The sequence below is a fragment of the Ixodes scapularis genome, unplaced genomic scaffold, assembly GCF_016920785.2.
Source record: "Ixodes scapularis isolate PalLabHiFi unplaced genomic scaffold, ASM1692078v2 PGA_scaffold10__122_contigs__length_95168666, whole genome shotgun sequence".
NCBI classification, from domain to species: Eukaryota; Metazoa; Arthropoda; class Arachnida; order Ixodida; family Ixodidae; genus Ixodes; species Ixodes scapularis.
In genome coordinates, this window is record NW_024609836.1 from 81,973,437 (window position 1) to 81,985,730 (window position 12,294).

Below are 12,294 nucleotides of genomic sequence, written 5' to 3' on the forward strand. Positions count from 1 at the left end.
CTTGGCAGACGCAGACGTTGGAGAGGGTTTGTCAGCAATGACCTTCGTAAAAACCCGTTACCTGTACTTTTTTTTTTTTTTCGCGCATTGTCTATAAAACAAACGTGGTCGTTTTCCGCCAAACAAAAATTAGATCTCTGAAGATTAGCGCGCGGGTTAAAACAAGCTTTAGTATAATACCCCTCACGAGGAATTCCCCGGGTAAGCTTAAATTAGCAGACGATTTCCCTGCCTACAGCGTACGCTCAATGCCGTCCGCCAAGCTTTGGCTGCGATGCTACCAAGTGTTATCAAAACAGAAAAAAAAAAAAAAAAAAAAAAAAAAAAACTCGCGTCGGGGTTGGGAGCACGTAATGCATTCTTACGACTATATTTGACTTTGTTGGAGTGGACGCTGCCAAAATGTATTTTTAAATATCTTTTTATTAGATTGTTTTAAATATTTTCGAAGAGAAGGATGCGGCAGTTATAATCTCTACTCTTCCCTTGCAGTGACTATTAATGGTTTTAAGATTATGTGCACGTTAACGCGTTTCTTTTCACTGTTTTCACATTTTTCCTTTACTTTTCAACTTTAAATTTTCGATCCGTTTGTGGAACCTCACATATGCTTCATCCAGTCTCCCAGCACTGAGCTAATTGATTAAAGTATTGTGGTTACTGTAATTAGTTAGGGCTATCACAACTAAATCCCCAAGTTAGAATAAAATTCCAGTGACTTCAACTGTAACTTGATTACATTTTGGGGGTAAATTGTTACTTAATTTTTACTTGCAGCCGCCTTTTTAGAAACTATGTCAACAATACACCAATACATTGTCTCACACTCTATCCCCGGTACTGCTGAATCGGAAGCGTACCAGTTAGCGCGCTGGGAACAAAACTTTGGGCGATATATACCATGATCACATTACAAACGTCGATATGTTAAAAGTACCTGGAGCTTCGTTCGTTCTTGTCAGTAACCATAGCTCTAACTAAACCGGTAAACAAAAATGCAACTTAATGTTTAACTCGGGTACATTTTCTTTAATGGGCATTTTCAAGGGACGAGCGCCGTCTGGGGGGAGGAGGAGGAGGAGGAGGAGGAGGAGGAGGAGGAGGGGGGAGAGGGGAGGACTTGCTTGCGAGTTACAAATGAAGGGCAGCTCAATCTGCTTACTACAGGGAGAACACATTGGCATCGTTAGGGTGTTCTAGATTAGCATCGTGCCCATTGTATCGTTTTTTTTTTTTTAATTTCTTTTCATGTCCCATGCTACTGGTACTCAAAAAAGAGTCGTCAAAAAATACGAAATTGTCGCAAAGATAGATGTGGACAATGTTGGTTCAAAATGGCGACTGCGGAAAGCAAGGCCAAGGAAGAGGTTGTACGCATGCGCAGAACTAAAAAAAAAAAAAAAAAAAGTCCATTGTAACTAATTTTACCACTTCACGCGTTGAAGAGTACAACGTAAGTATAACCTTGGTTTGTTTATCGACGCCCGGCGTGTCTTATTTCTCTGCAGTACGCTTAAAACCAAGGGCAACGACGACAGACAACAACGCAGAGTGCGACATCCGAAACTAGAAAACAAGGACGCTTTATGATGCCCCCCATGAATTCGCTTAGGACGAGGGCACTTTTGCCTCGTGGGAAACTTTCATGCGCGACAAATCTGTAAGCGGAAAAAAAAGACGCCGGACTCTCCATGGTTGGTTTTCCTTTGTGACGTCAAGCTTTATGCGTATACGGCGGGATACCTTTTGGTTGCGCTCGCGTGGAGATAAATAGATGCGTTGTATTCACTTGGACGGTAACTTACCATGCAGGCTTTCCTGAAGTCAAGACAAATACGCGTCACGTCTTTCTTTACAATATTTATTCCGCGACTTTATACTCAAGGCTACGTTCACTTTTGTGGAACAGGTGGGAGTTCTCAGCTTGATTTATGTGCCTTTTTTTATAGTTCGACTGGTCGTTTCGGTCAGTGTTTTGTACAAATACTTGTCACAAGAATATAGCTACTCAAAAGTACTCAGAAATTTGTAAGAAATTTGTTCTATAGAAGTTTCAAATGAAGCGAGTTAGTTCTTAAAATAACGTCGCCTTGTGTAAAAAATAAATAAATTGTGTAGCTTGTATGTTTATACAGCTTTGGTGCTAGTACACCTCAATGGGTGAAATGTCTCTTAGCTGTAGATGAGGAATTCAGCCAGTGCAGTATGGCCACTAACCTGGGAACCTTTATTAACGTGCAACACGCAGTAGCGATTACACGAACGCGTGCCGGTACGAAACTCATCCAGATCGAAACGGGCATAGGGTGGGGACCGAGCCCAGGAGGTCCTGCGGCGCAAGGTTTCGCTCCACGCTCCGAGCTGAGACGTTTTAGCCCACTCGGCAACCGATCCCCCCAATCTTGTGTCCCCACTTTATAGTCTGTGACAGATGAAGGGATTAGGTAAAGCCCCCCCCCCCCCCCCCCCCCCTTGCTTTCTACTTTAGCAGAACGAGCGCCGGAGAGGAGGTCGCCTCCTCTCCAGCATTCGCTCTGCTAAAGGGGAAAGGAGTGCTTGGAGCTTTACCTTAACTCCTGACCTGTCAACCTAGGCGGGAAATTTCACCAGTGCAGTACGGCTGATAACTTGGGGGAAATTAAAGTGCAATCCATGCACTCCCATGATGTGCCTTAATTAAGTCGGGGTCACAATGATTATAGTACATCATACAAAAGACGGTCTGCAGTACAGATTCGAAGGCGAGTCACCACGAGATCCGTGCTTCGAATGCCACATGACAATGAGTTCAAGGAGGAAACTTGGCACGCGGCATTCGAAACACGGATATATTGCGGTGACTTGTGTTTGCAGACTGTCAACTGTATGATGTATATGAGCATTGTGACCTCGGCTTTAAAAAACCCACCACTGAATTTAGATGATTTTACCGCTTGAAAAATCGTGCATCTCTTTTGAATTAGTCAAATAACATACTCTGGTCCAAAAAAAAAAAAAAGTCAGTACGTTTATTTATTTTTATTTTTAGCAACTCGCGACTTAGTTAAATTACAGTCACTTCTCAAACGTATGGTGACAGCATGCAAAATTGCGCTGCTTTGGCTCAACGTGAGCGCTATACCTGCTCCAAACTTTATAAATGGCCCGTCTGAGTTGTGACATTAAGCAGTGCAAAACGTCACGCTTGCATTGCTTAATGTCACAACCCAGACTGCGTTTTTTGATCTAAACATATGTTTCGGCATTGTCAATCGCTGAGCTGCCTCCGTAAGTTGCGGTGATTGGCTCTCTGAGTGTTGTGCGGGAAAGCAGACGCACGGGCTTTTTTTTAGAGTGTAATATGGTCAAAGTTTCAATAAGTATCCTGCTCTTGTTCTACGTTCCAAACATCACCCGAACGCTCGAAACCTTTGATAACAAGTGGCCAATAAAGACTGCACGGCAGAGAAAATATTAGAAAGAGACGTCTTTCATACCCCACGTACTTTGTACTTTACGCTTTGAATGTTTTTAACCGCTCATAAAGATGCAAGAAGGGGTCATTTTCATATAGCGACAAGACTGGCATAGTAGCAATATATAAGCGTCACCGGAATGCTGGCGAGCCTTCCGCACGCTCTATATTCCTTTCTGTTGCTATTTTGCTTAGAATCATCGCTTGTTTTTACACACCTGCTGTGGAACAGAGGTTTGGACCTGAAATATAGCGAAGTTACACATCCTTCACTGATGAAGAAAAATGCGCTCACTAAAGCAATCGGTACGACCCAAATAACAAAAGTGTTCCATGCTATTTTCCGGCGAAAAGGAAAAATGCACGCGCGTTTTCTCATAGGAATGCACAGGAGCACCGCAAAAGCAGACTAATCGCTGTCTGCTTCAATTTTGCCTCCCGGAAGTCGCATAGACACTAGCGCCAGTTGAACCTCTAGCGTAAGCTATAATAACTTTATGCCTTGCAGGGCCGCGCTGTTTTTCTACGAGCGCAATTTACGTTCGTTTTGGTTTCGCCATTATTTAACCGCACTTTCCTGGAACTCCGGAATGCGACTGACGAAATTCGAGGTAAGTGTAGCAATAGCAAAAGCAGGAACGTTTGTATAGTACTATGAAATGGGACTTTAGCAAAAGCGGGCATACAAACATTAAATGAGAGGGACTGTAAAGATATGCGGATACTCAGATATTCGGTGAAGGCGTTGCCTTGTGTCTCCCTCTGCGATATATATACTTATTATGTTGTATTTCATAATACTTTAGTGTTTTTAAAATTTGTTTTACCAAACGTAATACCTCACGTGGGTCTTGGAAGCAAATGATAAATGAAAAATGTGAAAGCTAAACTTAATGACGACGGACGGTGGAAACTCACCTTCTCCGAACTTTCCTGAATTGCGCGTATTTCGAAACGTGTTTCGGCGTTCGTTTTTGTTCATTTATTATTTTATTCATTATATATATAACGTGCCTTTTGTATGAAATTGCAGAAAATAAAGAGGGGGGGGGGGGGGGGGGGAGGCAACGCATTGCAACATTAACATAACAAAAACGCGCGAACGAAACAGAAAGTCATTAAGCGTTGTTTGACTGCAGCGCAAACTCACGCACATGTACGTAAACACCTAAAGACGGAAAGAGATATAATCGAACTTTCGTACTCTTCGCATGAGTGGAATGGCGGTTGCCCGACAATGCTGGGTCTTGTAGCGAGGCAGGACAATTTGTTCCTTCATTGAGCGATCTCCTCGGGATTTGGAGTGTAAATGATCAGTATGTGCCTGAATGGGCGTACTTTTAGTGTGTGTACCATTGTTTTAACACAGAATGTGTTAGAAACAACGGTACACTATCGATCGTTTTCTATAATAAAATCGTCGCGAATGAGCGTTATACACGACCCGCTAGGGTTATATACTTATATAAAATTAAAAATAAAATAAAATAAAAATAAACAATAAAAACAAAAAGATATTGCAAATGAAGAAAAAAAACATAAATAAAACAAAAGATAACCGCGAGGGGTTTGTGCGGGACAATTTGTGCTCCAGGGTCTTTGTCAACTTGATCAAGCTTGCGTGATTTATTTGTTTGTTTCGATTTTTTTACTGATAAGTACTAATAATATGTCTAAATAAATAGATAAATAAATAAATAAGAGCGAATAGCACTGTGTTAAATTGCAAACAAAGGAACACAAAGATCTTGTTGTTGTTGTTTTTTTCTGTTGGACTCTTTATTGTCATGGAACATAAAGTAAGTGCGCGAAAAATCGGATACACGTTTAACGTAATGACGGACAACCCCGAGACGGTGATAAAACAAAAGGCAGAACTTCGTATTTGTGATGTCCCTTATTTCAACCCAATCCTCGAGCTTTTTTTTTTTTTTTTTTTTTTTTGATTTTTGGTATGGCCGTTGTTGTGCCGTTGTTTCCGTTTTCATGCTGTTTTCTACGTTGGCGTGTCACCAGAATATGCAATGCCGTAATTTGTTTCGTGCTTTACATTTTTTTTTTTCATTTTGTCCTTTTATTAAACCAGTTTAGAAAAACCGGTTCACCAGGGGCAACTGGGTTGCTCGACCAGCAGGTGATCGCCAAGGAAACTTTGAGAGAGGCCTCGGTCGTTATCCGTAACGCTGCAGCTGCTGTATACACACCGACCTTCGATAAACTCGGAACTACGTAAAACGCTCTAAAAAAAAAAAAAAAAAAAAAAAATCTCGCGGTCAAAAACAAAGAGCATGTGCTCAGGGTCAGGAGTCTTTAAAGTGTACTTGAGTGTTTTCTAAACGTACACATTCAAGTACGCCGAGCTAAGATGAAGGAGTGCGATTTCGGTCAACGGCACAACAGGTCGCGCATAAGGACGAAAAAAAAAAAAAATTGGCTTACTCTTTATGTTTATACAGCCTTGATGGAGATGCGCCTCAACGGGTAATCGGTCTCTTAGCTGTAGATGAGAAATTTAGCCAGTGCGGTACAACCGCTAACCTGGGATTTTTAACGTGCATCCCGCAGTAGTGATCACACGAACGCGTGCCGGTACGAAACTCATCCAGATCGAAACGGGCGGGGGCGGCGGGGATCGAACCCAGGAGGTTCCCAGCGCAAGCTTTCGCTCCACGCTCCGAGCTGAGACGCGTTAGCCCACTCGGCCACTTCCTCCCCTCATAAGGACGGAATTCGAATGTCAGGTTCTCAAACTTGAATCAGTCTCGAATTGAATGGCACTGGCATCTCAACGATCGTGCTAAGGTGCAAGCGGTGGGGCGAAATCTACGTCGGCACTTCATGCCCTCTAAACGATCCGTGTAAAGGCAAACGCCAAAAGTGATAAAAAAAAAAAAAGATGTTATTTACTAACTATTTATTCTGGTGTATTTGGAGACTTCGAGTTCAACGTTCCAAGAATGTTATATTCGGAATATCTGCGAAAGGCGTTCGGGTTGTGAGGTCCCGTAATTTGTTTACTTTTTTTCTATAATGTAAGATTATAGAAGCGTGAAATACTCCTTAGAATATGGGTAATTTATTGGGTACGAGTGAGACTCGCAGCAACGTCGTCAAGGTCACCAAACGCCAAAGGCGACACTGCATGGCCATGATGCTTCGAGCCCATTAAGCAGATCGACGTTCTTTTTCCTGGTTTTTTTAATTTTTATTTCTTCTACCAAGTTTTCTATATTTTACCGAAATCTCGGGTAACTTCCAACATGATACTGGTCTCCCTTTTTATTGGCTAAACCGATGAAAGAAGGAAAGTGGATGTTATTTCGAGTTCATTGCTCGGCAGTATGTGTGTGCAGCGGAAGCTTCTGAGAGCACACAGCAAGTCAATGCGGAGCGCTAGTTCGTCTGCTTCTTTTGCAAGGGTTGTAATGACATCAAAACGCCCAGCTCTGATTGGCTCAGACTGAAGTATATTGGGTAGACCTCAAAGCAAGCTGTCTTGAGATCTACCCACTGTCCCTCTATCAGAGCCATTCAGAGCTCGGCGTTCTGACGTCATTACAACCCCTGTAAAAGAAGCAGACGAACTTTCGCTTTGCATAGAAATCTCCAAACATGTTTTTCATGCGCTTAAATTTTTTTGTGCGTGTTCAACTTAAGCCGCGGCCAGACAGCTAACTTATACATCACACAAAAGACAGACTTCAGACAAAGCCCGAGAAGCGTCCTTTCCTTGTATTACTGTCACATCGGTCATGCAAAAACCGTCTGCAGACATGTTCGGAGCATGTATGAAGCAGACGTGCTTCAAAGATGCTTGAGGCGAGCCCGCAGATAATTCTGCCGTCACGTCTGCAGCGAAGAGTGTATCTTCTGTATGATGTATATGATCAGCAGTGTGGCAAAAATCAAACTCCCGCCCTTATTCCACACGCAGATTCCTGAGGTACCTGTTCTCTGGTAGCTCGGCGCCTCCCAGCAGACTCCACGACGTCCTGCTCAACTTCTCCGTGGACCTTCATCGCCATCAACTACAGCTCCGCGATGGCGGTTCCGCAGACGGCAACATCTTCACGTCACCCTTCGCCATCGCCCTCGCCCTGGCCGCCACGCACGCTGGAAGTCGTTCTGAGACCGCGTCCCAGCTCGCCCAAGTCCTCCACCTCCAGGATGACCTCATCGACGACGTCCGCAAGGAGTTCGCGGACATGGTGCTCCACCTGGCCGACGCGGCGCCGGACGTCAAAGTACACCTGGCCAACGGCGTCGCCGTCGACCGCAGCGTTCGTACTTCGGCAGACTTCAAAGACCTCCTGGAAAGCGGATACGACGGTTCCGTGAAAGAACTGGACCTGCGCAAGAATCCTCAGCGATCCCGCACCGAACTAAACTCGTGGGTCGAAGAGAAGACAAAGTTCCAGGTGGCCGACACGCTTCCACTCGGGGTCGTGACGCCGAGCACGTCGGTCCTCCTGGTGAACGCCATGTACCTAAAGGGCCAGTGGGACTCTGACTTTAAGTCGGATTATACCTCGCGCAAGCCATTCCGCGAAACGAGGGACAAGACAAGCATGGTGGAGATGATGTTCCAAAGAAAAAACTACAAGACTGCATTCTGCAAGACGCTGGACGTGAACGCGCTCGAGATACCCTACTTCGGCAAGAAGGTGTCCATGGTCATCCTCCTGCCCCAGAAGGTGGACGGTCTGGCCACGCTGGAAGCGAACCTGACCGCGACCAACCTGCAAGCGCTACTGCGGCGGCTCTGCGAAGACGATGACGTCGAGTTGAACCTGCCAAAGTTTAAGTTGGAACAGTCTTCCAGCCTCCGAAAGGTCCTGGAGTCGATGGGGGCCCAGGATCTATTCACGGACCGCGCCGATCTTGCGGGCTTCACCGACTCGAAGGGCGTCAGGGTGTCTGAGGTGGTGCACAAGGCCGTCCTGGAGATCGGCGAAGAAGGTGCCGAGGGTGTGTTCGCGACGCCCGTCATCATGATGTGCTACGGCGGCGCCAGCTTCAACTTCAACGTGGACCATCCGTTCATGTTCCTCATCCGGAGCTGCAATCCGGACGTGATTCTGTTTATGGGTTCGGTGCGTCACCTATAGGATGCTTCTTTTTTCTTTTTTTTTTTCGGACGCGGCCAGTCACGACAAAAGCAGGACGGTCAGTTATACCAACACCACCTAGAAGACAAGGCCTCTCCGCCACTCCCTCCCAACGTCATCGCTAGTGGCTTCACGCAACGTGGCGTAGCTTGCGTCAGCGTTGCCGCAAACGCGTCTCAAAGCGTCTCACAACGAGTGCAACGCCGGCAAGCGACGAAAATCGCCGCTTTGCGGCGATTCTCGTCGAACCTCAGCGTGTTTGCCGCATGTGTGAACGGTCGGGGGTCCACTAGCGATGACTTCACGCGCAGGTCTTTTCTCCTAGGTGGTGTTGTTTATACGCGTAGAGCTGTGGAAGGCACTCCTCGGACTGGCTAGCACGTGCCCAGCATTACAGTGTATCTCTGAAGAGCGACCCGGCGCATGCCGATGTAGAACCGCCGCAACGAAACTGTGTACATTAAAAACTTACAGGGAAGTTAAATAACCCCAGCAACGTTGAGACTGCCCTCTTTTTTTCTTTTTTAACGCAAGATATCGCGGATTTTTTGTTGTGTCGATGCCAGGACAGCTATTTTCGTCGTGCGATCGAGTCAGAGTCCGTGAAGCTGGCTTCAAGGACAGGTGACCAGACGGACGGTTAATTTTATCTCGTGTTTCGTTGTACCTTATTTCCTACTGGCCGCCGAATCACGTTCAAGGGAAGTTTATAAAAAAACGCATGGCAGTCGCCTCCGGACACGTTCTGCAGACGTGCTCCAGTTGCGCAGTGCTTAAAAAAAAAAAACAAAAAAAAAAAAACAGCTGAAGATAGGAGATGGATACCAAATTGTTGCGTCTGTTTCCTGGTCGGGTGGGTTATCTAGAGTGACTCTCAATTATCATGAACTGGCCGGTTCCCACGTGCAGCTTTCCAGGGTACCGACTACCAAGGTCTAAGGCTCTAAGCGTGGGACCTTTCCTCGACTCCTTTTCCTCCGGCTGCTTCTGCAAAAGTCACTGCTGTTAATTATCCTCCACGCGCGCCATCCCTTCTGTTTTTCTTAAGTCTTGAAAGTGGAACGCGACAGGCGCTACCAACAATGGAGCCAGTTTGAGGCTTGTAAAGACACGGCCACTGAAGTACAAGGTCCAGCGGCTGTGATATACATACATTTATTCAATTACAGTGAAACCCGTTTAGAACGAACCCACGTACAGCGAATTATTGTCGATATCAAACTCACAAAATATTTAAATAAAAATGCATGTAAAAAGTACTCTTTATAGGCCGACACGCGGGCTTGACGTCATGGAGCTGCGGCGGCGCTGCGATCGCGCCGGAGCCGGTTGGTGTGGGCAAAAGGGTGCACGTTTTGCATGGGCATCGTAGCATTTCAGCATGTCGCAAAGCTGTGGAGCCGTTAATTGCACCGAAAGGTACAGCAAAAGTAGCGGGGTGAGTTTCCACAAGTTCCCGGCTGACTCTGAAAGGCGCAGAAGGTGGATAATATCCGATCGAAAAGGATGGTCGCCTCGCGCGGACAACAATTCGTGCGGTAAGCACTTTCTTGAAAGCCAGTGCAGCTTCCATTTCAATCCCCGTCCTGAGGATTGCTTATGTGCAGGAAGACCGTCGTCTGATCGAGACCACTGGGATTTAGTTCCGACAGTGTTCGAGCACAAAGCACCGCCCAAGCGCTCGTCGGTGGCTCGCTACGCCCGCGCTATCAGGCGGAAGATCGGCGACAGAACGTCAGTGTTGTAGGCATTACCGAAAAATGGCAATGAGATACGCAACTCGTTACTCGCAAATAAAAGAAACGCGTTACCGACCTACGTTACCTCAAAATAAAAGGAACTCGTTACCGTTACCGATAAGAAGTAACGCACGTTACCTTTGCGTTACTTTTTTTTATTTATGTTTGATTCGTTTTACTGCCTTGACGGTACAGGTATGCATAAAATGATATTACAACAAACATTATGTTGATGCAGAAACTGAGCATAATTGCTTTATCTCTTTTTACGGTTTCACCTAAATACTGACAAGAAAAAATGCAAAGAAAAACACAGAAAACTCAGAAATTCACGTGGCTTGACGCCTAAAAACACGGAAAACATTGAAGTGTAATTCCTTTAAGACTTGAGAAGAAGAAGCAACGAGTAACGTGACTACGTTACCCGTTACTTGAAACAGTAACGTAAATAGGTTACCCGTGTTACTGTTATGAGAAAGTAACGAGTAGGTTACTACGTTACTGAAAAACGTAACGCGTTACCGGTAACGCCGTTACATGTGACGCATTACCGCCAACACTGCAGAACGGACAAAGCGTTACCACTTGTCATGCCTTGTGGTCATGAGGTATAGGAAAGATATCCATAGTTTTGTTTAACCCGAGACTGGGGTATTTCGGAAAAGGGACGAGAAGAAAAGAGGCCACAAGGAGGCGACGTCTCAAACACAGCTAAGGATTTTATTCCATCGTATGCACTTTTATACACACCACGTCCACACACCACCAACCAAGTCGACCAATGACAACATAACACCCGGAATACACTAAGCCAAACATAGGCCCAAAACATTACATTACATTATCATACATTGGCTCGAAGACGCTGTGTGTATTTAATCAATTAATAAATACATTTCAGCAGACCCAAAGTCTGCTGATCATGCCGGCGGTGCGGAAACCGGCTCAAAGTAATCGTAAGCCTCGAGAGATTTGTACGTCTGCACCGTGTCGGCCGTCAACTGGCTTGGCGAAAAAACTAAATAAACGACGACGTCAGCCGTCGACGTCGGTGGCAGCAACTTCGCGTCGGAGCTTCACCAGATCCTGTTTACGGCGTACGGATCGTCGAAGGCCACTCCGTCCACCCACAGTTTGTCTCGACACCGCTGCCGTTCAGGCTCGGGTAGCGAGCTCAAATAGTCGGGCATAACGTACGACATACGTTGGCGGAAAATACGACGCACAAATAAAGCTAGAAGCGTCTCTACAACGTCAACAACGAGCGCATGTCATAGAACGCAATGGCGAGCACATGGAGAGCATGGCCGCTTTTGCCCACGCAGCTGCTGCGCACGCGCGGCCTTCCGGCCGTGTTGGTAAACAGAGCCGCGCCGCGTGTCGGTCTATAACGAACAACATATTGGCTATTGGGGAGGGGGACAGACCGTGACGCCCCAAGCGGTTAACTTAACAACTACACGGATGGGGACAACAAATACAATGACGCAGCGCTCGGCCGACATAACCGAACGCGGCGTCAGCGTTCGGCTGGAGTTCGTGTTCTCCGGTGAGGGGGAGGAGGGGCTCTTTTGTTTCCACTGCGGCCTGCATGAACAAGGCAGCATGCACGATCCCAGCTCAGCACAAAAGCCGAAGTGGGTCAAGCTCGCATTCTCTGAGGATAGATCCGGCACTTAACGTCGCTTCGTCGATTGTTAGTATTTTTTTACATTAAACTGTGCCCGCGCTTTATTGTAGAAGATGACATGGCCATGCCCATAAGGCCTGTCGGCATGTGCACAGGCCTTGTGTTGAGTAAACACCGAGCGTGGGGAAAACAAACGGGTCAGAGCGCCCCCTATAGTTCGATCTCCTGCCCAATATCGAACTACCCCCCCCCCCCTCCCCCCCCCCCCCCCACCCCCACCCCCGGGAACGCTTCCAAAAACGTGCAAACAATCGTCTTCTAGCCTGTCCCTCCCTCCCCCCCCCCCCCCCCCCCCCAGAACGA

At 46.4% G+C, this 12,294-nt stretch overlaps 1 protein-coding gene across 1 annotated transcript; it reads left to right on the forward strand.

Annotated features, from left to right (window-relative positions):
- Nucleotides 1–5,289: 5,289 nt before the first annotated feature.
- LOC8028697 (leukocyte elastase inhibitor) lies at nucleotides 5,290–9,054 on the forward strand. Its single transcript, XM_042288608.1, has 3 exons — nucleotides 5,290–5,310; nucleotides 5,541–5,683; nucleotides 7,389–9,054. The coding sequence occupies exons 1-3, from the start codon at nucleotides 5,290–5,292 to the stop codon at nucleotides 8,560–8,562; spliced, it is 1,338 nt and encodes a 445-aa protein (XP_042144542.1). The 3' UTR covers nucleotides 8,563–9,054.
- Nucleotides 9,055–12,294: the final 3,240 nt, after the last annotated feature.

Coding starts and splice junctions, on each gene's coding strand:
- LOC8028697 (XM_042288608.1), top strand. CDS start 5,290: ATGACGGACAACCCCGAGACG. Junction 5,311..5,540: donor TGACGGACAACCCCGAGACG/GTGATAAAACAA, acceptor TTATTAAACCAG/TTTAGAAAAACCGGTTCACC. Junction 5,684..7,388: donor TTCGATAAACTCGGAACTAC/GTAAAACGCTCT, acceptor TTCCACACGCAG/ATTCCTGAGGTACCTGTTCT.